Genomic DNA, 6,000 nt, shown 5'->3' with positions numbered 1-6,000 from the left:
CAGTGCTGGAGCGATATAAGAGGAGCGGCCAATATCAGTCACATCTTATTACAGTACTGGAGCGATATAAGAGGAGCAGCCGATATCAGTCACATCTTATTACAGCGCTGGAGCGATATAAGAGGAGCGGCAAATATCAGTCAAATCTTATTACAGTACTGGAGTGATATAAGAGGAGCGGATGATATCAGTCACATCTTATTACAGCGCTGGAGCGATATAAGAGGAGCGGCCAATATCAGTCACATCTTATTACAGCGCTGGAGCGATATAAGAGGAGCGGCCAATATCAGTCACATCTTATTACAGTGCTGGAGCGATATAAGAGGAGCAGATGATATCAGCCACATCTTATTTTAGTGCTGGAGCGATATAAGAGGAGCAGATGATATCAGTCACATCTTATTACAGTGCTGGAGCGATATAAGAGGAGCAGATGATATCAGTCACATCTTATTACAGTGCTGGAGCGATATAAGAGGAGCGGCCAATATCAGTCACATCTTATTACAGCGCTGGAGCGATATAAGAGGAGCGGCCAATATCAGTCACATCTTATTACAGCGCTGGAGCGATATAAGAGGAGCGGCCAATATCAGTCACATCTTATTACAGTGCTGGAGCGATATAAGAGGAGCGGCCAATATCAGTCACATCTTATTACAGCGCTGGAGCGATATAAGAGGAGCAGCCGATATCAGTCACATCTTATTACAGAGCTGGAGCGATATAAGAGGAGCATATGAGATCAGTCACATGTTATTACAGCTCTGGAGTGATATAAGAGGAGCAGATGATATCAGTCACATGGAGATAGGTGTACTGTATACAGCAGGGATCGTGATGGTCTTTGATACCTTATAACTTATAAAATTAAACTTATCCCATTGGACAGTCAATCCATATTTGCTCTTCTCAGGTCCCTTTAAGTCTCTTCATAGTTCATCATTCTGAAATGTTACGGACCTCCTCCTGTCAGCAGTTTTTGCATAGAAATAAAAATACAACAGTTCTAGAAACTTTGTATCTTTCCTTCACTTCTGAGTGTGTACAGATAGAAAATGTCACAATGTATATAACATGGGGCCGCCGCGGGCTTGGGTGGAGCAGCCGCTATAGCAATGTGCATATGCTCTCAGTGTGGCTGCCGGTGTGGCTGTCGGTGTGGCTGTCGGTGTGGCTGTCGGTGTGGCAGTCGGTGTGGCAGTCGGTGTGGCTGCCGGTGTGGCTGCCGGTGTGGCTGCCGGTGTGGCTGTCGGTGTTGTCTGTGTGGCTGTCGGTGTGGCTGTCGGTGTGGCAGTCGGTGTGGCAGTCGGTGTGGCTGCCGGTGTGGCTGCCGGTGTGGCTGCCGGTGTGGCTGTCGGTGTGGCTGTCGGTGTGGCTGTCAGTGTGGCTGCTGGTGTTGTTGTCAGTGTGGCTGTCGGTGTTGTCTGTGTGGCTGTCGGTGTGGCTGTCGGTGTTGTTGGTGTGGCTGTCAGTGTGGCTGTCGGTGTGGCTGTCAGTGTGGCTGCCGGTGTGGCTGCCAGTTTGGCTGCCGGTATCCGCTGACGTGCTGGGCGGTCGGTGCCAGCTGCTGCGGTCTAGCAGAGGCTGAAGTCTCTGGCCTTCTGGCTCATGGGGTGGCGTCTCCTTCTCTTGGGCTGTGCACATTCTGCTCCATAGTTTGGCCAATGGAAGCTTTTCAGATTCAGGGGAAAGTTTTCTGCCCCAATCTCCTCTGTGTCAGAGTCATCGTCCTGTGGGAAGGGGAACGCTCGGCCCGGATAAGTCTCTTTTAACATATCCTCAAAACACAGCTCCAGGTTCCTTCCGGCCTCGGCGACCTCGGAGTCTTCCTGTGAGAATAAGAGACATGAAATATATGTCATTTATTACACTAATCCCATCATAAGGAAAATAACCTGGATATTAGATGTCTTAATTAAGGGGTTCTCTAGGGGTTTTGAAGAAAAAAAAAACACTGCTTCCCACTGGTCCTATAGGGATGACATATTATATATATATGAAAGCTGCTGTGAGGCACACTTGTGCGGCCAGTGATTGGCTGCAGCGGTCATGTGAATGATGGACTTGATGTCATCACTGCAGGAGGGGTGAGAATTTGATTAGTTTAATGCTCTTAGACATTTTGTATTCTCTGGTTCTGCCGTATCTATACACTGTTTATAGACCCCATGCGTCCTTTTGGCTTATACCCTTTTTTACTGTATAGGAAAGTATCTCCCTGCGGTTCTGAATTATCTGCTACACGTGTAGTAGATGCCACGTGACGGCCACCATTACCGTATCCCTAGGGATTTACACGAGCTATCTGCAGACCCCCACAATCATCTATATATGCTCCTGTTGTGCCCAGATATTCACCAATTCCTCTATATGGAAATACCTCTTCCATTTTTTCCCATATTGGTTGTCACGCTTTCCTATAAATCACAGAGTAGTATAAAGCGTTTAGCAAGTAGCGGAGCCGCACACCGAGCATTCATTATAGAGTAGCGGGCAGCGGATGGTGCGGAGCTGGCACAGGGTCACATCAGACTCGTCCACTCAGTGAAGTGCGGCCGTGAGGTCCGATCGCTTCTCGTATATTCCCAGGGGACAGACTTCATATAGACTTTGACACAGATTCAGTGCAGAAAATTAAATCGACCTCCAATGCTCGTGAACGGGATGCTCACAACCTTTAGTTGCATGCAAAAGCAAATTATTCCGCCTTTTTGGATTTTTGGATCGTGCTACTTATTTCAGGTGGATTCTGCATAGAAAATCTATGGAACGACTCCTGGTGCTGATCCGCAGCAGAAGTCCTGGGGTCGGCCTCAAAGTTCTGCCATGGAGATCTCCGCAGCTTATTCCACACTCTGGAGATCTCCGCAGCTTATTCCACACTCTGGGGATCTCCGCAGCTTATTCCACACTCTGGGGATCTTTGCAGCTTATTCCACACTCTGGGGATCTTTGCAGCTTATTCCACACTCTGGAGATCTCCGCAGCTTATTCCACACTCTGGAGATCTCCGCAGCTTATTCCACACTCTGGAGATCTCCGCCGCTTGTTCCACACTCTGGAGATCTGCGCTGCTTATTCCACACTCTGGGGATCTCTGCTGCTTATTCCACACTCTGGGGATCTCCGCCGCTTATTCCACACTCTGGGGATCTCCGCAGCTCATTCCACACTCTGGGGATCTCCGCCGCTTATTCCACACTCTGGAGATCTCCGCTGCTTATTCCACACTCTGGGGATCTCCGCTGCTTATTCCACACTCTGGAGATCTCCGCTGCTTATTCCACACTCTGGAGATCTCCGCAGCTTATTCCACACTCTGGAGATCTCCGCAGCTTATTCCACACTCTGGAGATCTCCCCAGCTTATTCCACACTCTGGGGATCTCCCCAGCTTATTCCACACTCTGGGGATCTCCCCAGCTTATTCCACACTCTGGGGATCTCCCCAGCTTATTCCACACTCTGGGGATCTCCCCAGCTTATTCCACACTCTGGGGATCTCCCCAGCTTATTCCACACTCTGGGGATCTCCCCAGCTTATTCCACACTCTGGGGATCTCCCCAGCTTATTCCACACTCTGGGGATCTCCCCAGCTTATTCCACACTCTGGGGATCTCCCCAGCTTATTCCACACTCTGGGGATCTTCGCCGCTTATTCCACACTCTGGGGATCTCCGCAGCTTATTCCACACTCTGGGGATCTCCGCAGCTTATTCCACACTCTGGAGATCTCCCCAGCTTATTCCACACTCTGGGGATCTCCCCAGCTTATTCCACACTCTGGGGATCTCCCCAGCTTATTCCACACTCTGGGGATCTCCCCAGCTTATTCCACACTCTGGGGATCTCCCCAGCTTATTCCACACTCTGGGGATCTCCCCAGCTTATTCCACACTCTGGGGATCTCCGCTGCTTATTCCACACTCTGGGGATCTTCGCAGCTTATTCCACACTCTGGGGATCTCCGCAGCTTATTCCACACTCTGGGGATCTCCGCAGCTTATTCCACACTCTGGGGATCTCCGCCGCTTATTCCACACTCTGGGGATCTTCGCCGCTTATTCCACACTCTGGGGATCTCCGCAGCTTATTCCACACTCTGGGGATCTCCGCAGCTTATTCCACACTCTGGAGATCTCCCCAGCTTATTCCACACTCTGGGGATCTTCGCCGCTTATTCCACACTCTGGGGATCTCCGCAGCTTATTCCACACTCTGGGGATCTCCCCAGCTTATTCCACACTCTGGGGATCTCCCCAGCTTATTCCACACTCTGGGGATCTCCCCAGCTTATTCCACACTCTGGGGATCTCCGCAGCTTATTCCACACTCTGGGGATCTCCCCAGCTTATTCCACACTCTGGGGATCTCCGCTGCTTATTCCACACTCTGGGGATCTTCGCAGCTTATTCCACACTCTGGGGATCTCCGCAGCTTATTCCACACTCTGGGGATCTCCGCAGCTTATTCCACACTCTGGGGATCTCCGCCGCTTATTCCACACTCTGGGGATCTTCGCCGCTTATTCCACACTCTGGGGATCTCCGCAGCTTATTCCACACTCTGGGGATCTCCGCAGCTTGTTCCACACTCTGGGGATCTCCGCCGCTTATTCCACACTCTGGGGATCTTCGCCGCTTATTCCACACTCTGGGGATCTCCGCAGCTTATTCCACACTCTGGGGATCTCCGCAGCTTATTCCACACTCTGGAGATCTCCGCAGCTTATTCCACACTCTGGGGATCTCCCCAGCTTATTCCACACTCTGGGGATCTCCGCTGCTTATTCCACACTCTGGGGATCTTCGCAGCTTATTCCACACTCTGGGGATCTCCGCAGCTTATTCCACACTCTGGGGATCTCTGCTGCTTATTCCACACTCTGGAGATCTCCGCCGCTTGTTACACACTCTGGGGATCTCCGCCGCTTATTCCACACTCTGGGGATCTCCACTGCTTATTCCACACTCTGGGGATCTCTGCTGCTTATTCCACAATCTGGAGATCTCCGCAGCTTATTGCACACTCTGGGGCCGTGTGTGACGTGTGATGTGTCCACCAGTTAAAAGACAAAAAAAAGTGGTTTGGTACTGTGTTAGCCAGTTGAAAATATATTGCTCTCAGTGAGAAAAACAAGATAATCTTGTAGTTATGATACCTTTTAATCACTAACAAAAATAAAATAAATGATGTTACAAGGCGAGACAACTTAGGTCTCTTCCTCAGGCATGATATACCTTACAATGCCTGAGGAAGGGACCTAAGTTGTCCCGAAAGCTCGCCTCGTAACATCATTCATTTTATTTTTGTTAGCCATTAAAAGTTATCATAACTACAAGATTATCTTGTTTTTCTGACTGAGAGCAATCATGTGTCCACCAGTGACAGGTGCCATTATTCCAGCACACAGCGCTCTGTACTGAGCGCCATTCATCGTCGCTCCCGCTCCTCAGCTTCGGTTACACGCCCTGGTATCAGGTAGCCCACCAGCCGGCAGATTAGTATCACAAAGTGAAATGAGCTGGCGCCGGCCAAGATATTGCCTTACTGCAGAAATTACATTAATTGCTTCTGCTATTTAAACTGGCGAAGGCCTCGCTAATGATGGAAGCCTGAACTAATATTTATACAGTCTGAGCAAATACGTCCCCAGCCCAGGAGGGTGGAAATGGCATCGGAGGCTCCTCTGCGCCCATATTCCAAGCCGCAGAACTGTCCTCGCTCCCCATCGCCCACCAGATGCTGGGGATATTCTGTGAGCTTCATACCTGCTACAAAGTAACACGACTCCAACAAAATGGCTTCTTAAAGGGGACTTGCTCTAAGCTAGCATTCACCAGTGTGTTCTTAGACACTCTCTCCTTATTAACAGAGTTTAGGGGGATTTAAAATCCCTTTTAGGGTCAGATGTGCCAATTTCTTTGCAGCAGCGCAAGCCCAGAATCAGAGACAGCGTGCCCATAATTCTACAAAACAAGGAGAGCATTACAT

General features: G+C 49.8%; 1 protein-coding gene across 5 annotated transcripts in view; it reads right to left on the bottom strand.

The window, feature by feature from the left end:
* Positions 1-558: 558 nt before the first annotated feature.
* The window catches only part of TRIM66 (tripartite motif containing 66), a 73,069-nt gene continuing 67,627 nt past the window's right edge, over positions 559-6,000 (bottom strand). For 3 of the 5 annotated variants that reach the window (XM_073659032.1, XM_073659033.1, XM_073659030.1), the window contains one exon: positions 559-1,835. In XM_073659032.1, the coding sequence (XP_073515133.1) occupies positions 1,581-1,835 (255 nt within the window). In that variant the 3' untranslated portion in view covers positions 559-1,580. The remainder of the gene's footprint in view (positions 1,836-6,000) is intronic. The other 2 variants (XM_073659029.1, XM_073659031.1) reach the window with 1 other exon arrangement.

Source organism: Phyllobates terribilis, unplaced genomic scaffold (genome assembly GCF_046119375.1).
Source record: "Phyllobates terribilis strain yellow unplaced genomic scaffold, ASM4611937v1 Scaffold_13__5_contigs__length_258822181, whole genome shotgun sequence".
In the NCBI taxonomy this organism is placed as follows: Eukaryota; Metazoa; Chordata; class Amphibia; order Anura; family Dendrobatidae; genus Phyllobates; species Phyllobates terribilis.
The sequence above is the reverse complement of the archived record's forward strand: the minus strand, read 5'-3'. Positions and strand labels throughout refer to the sequence as shown.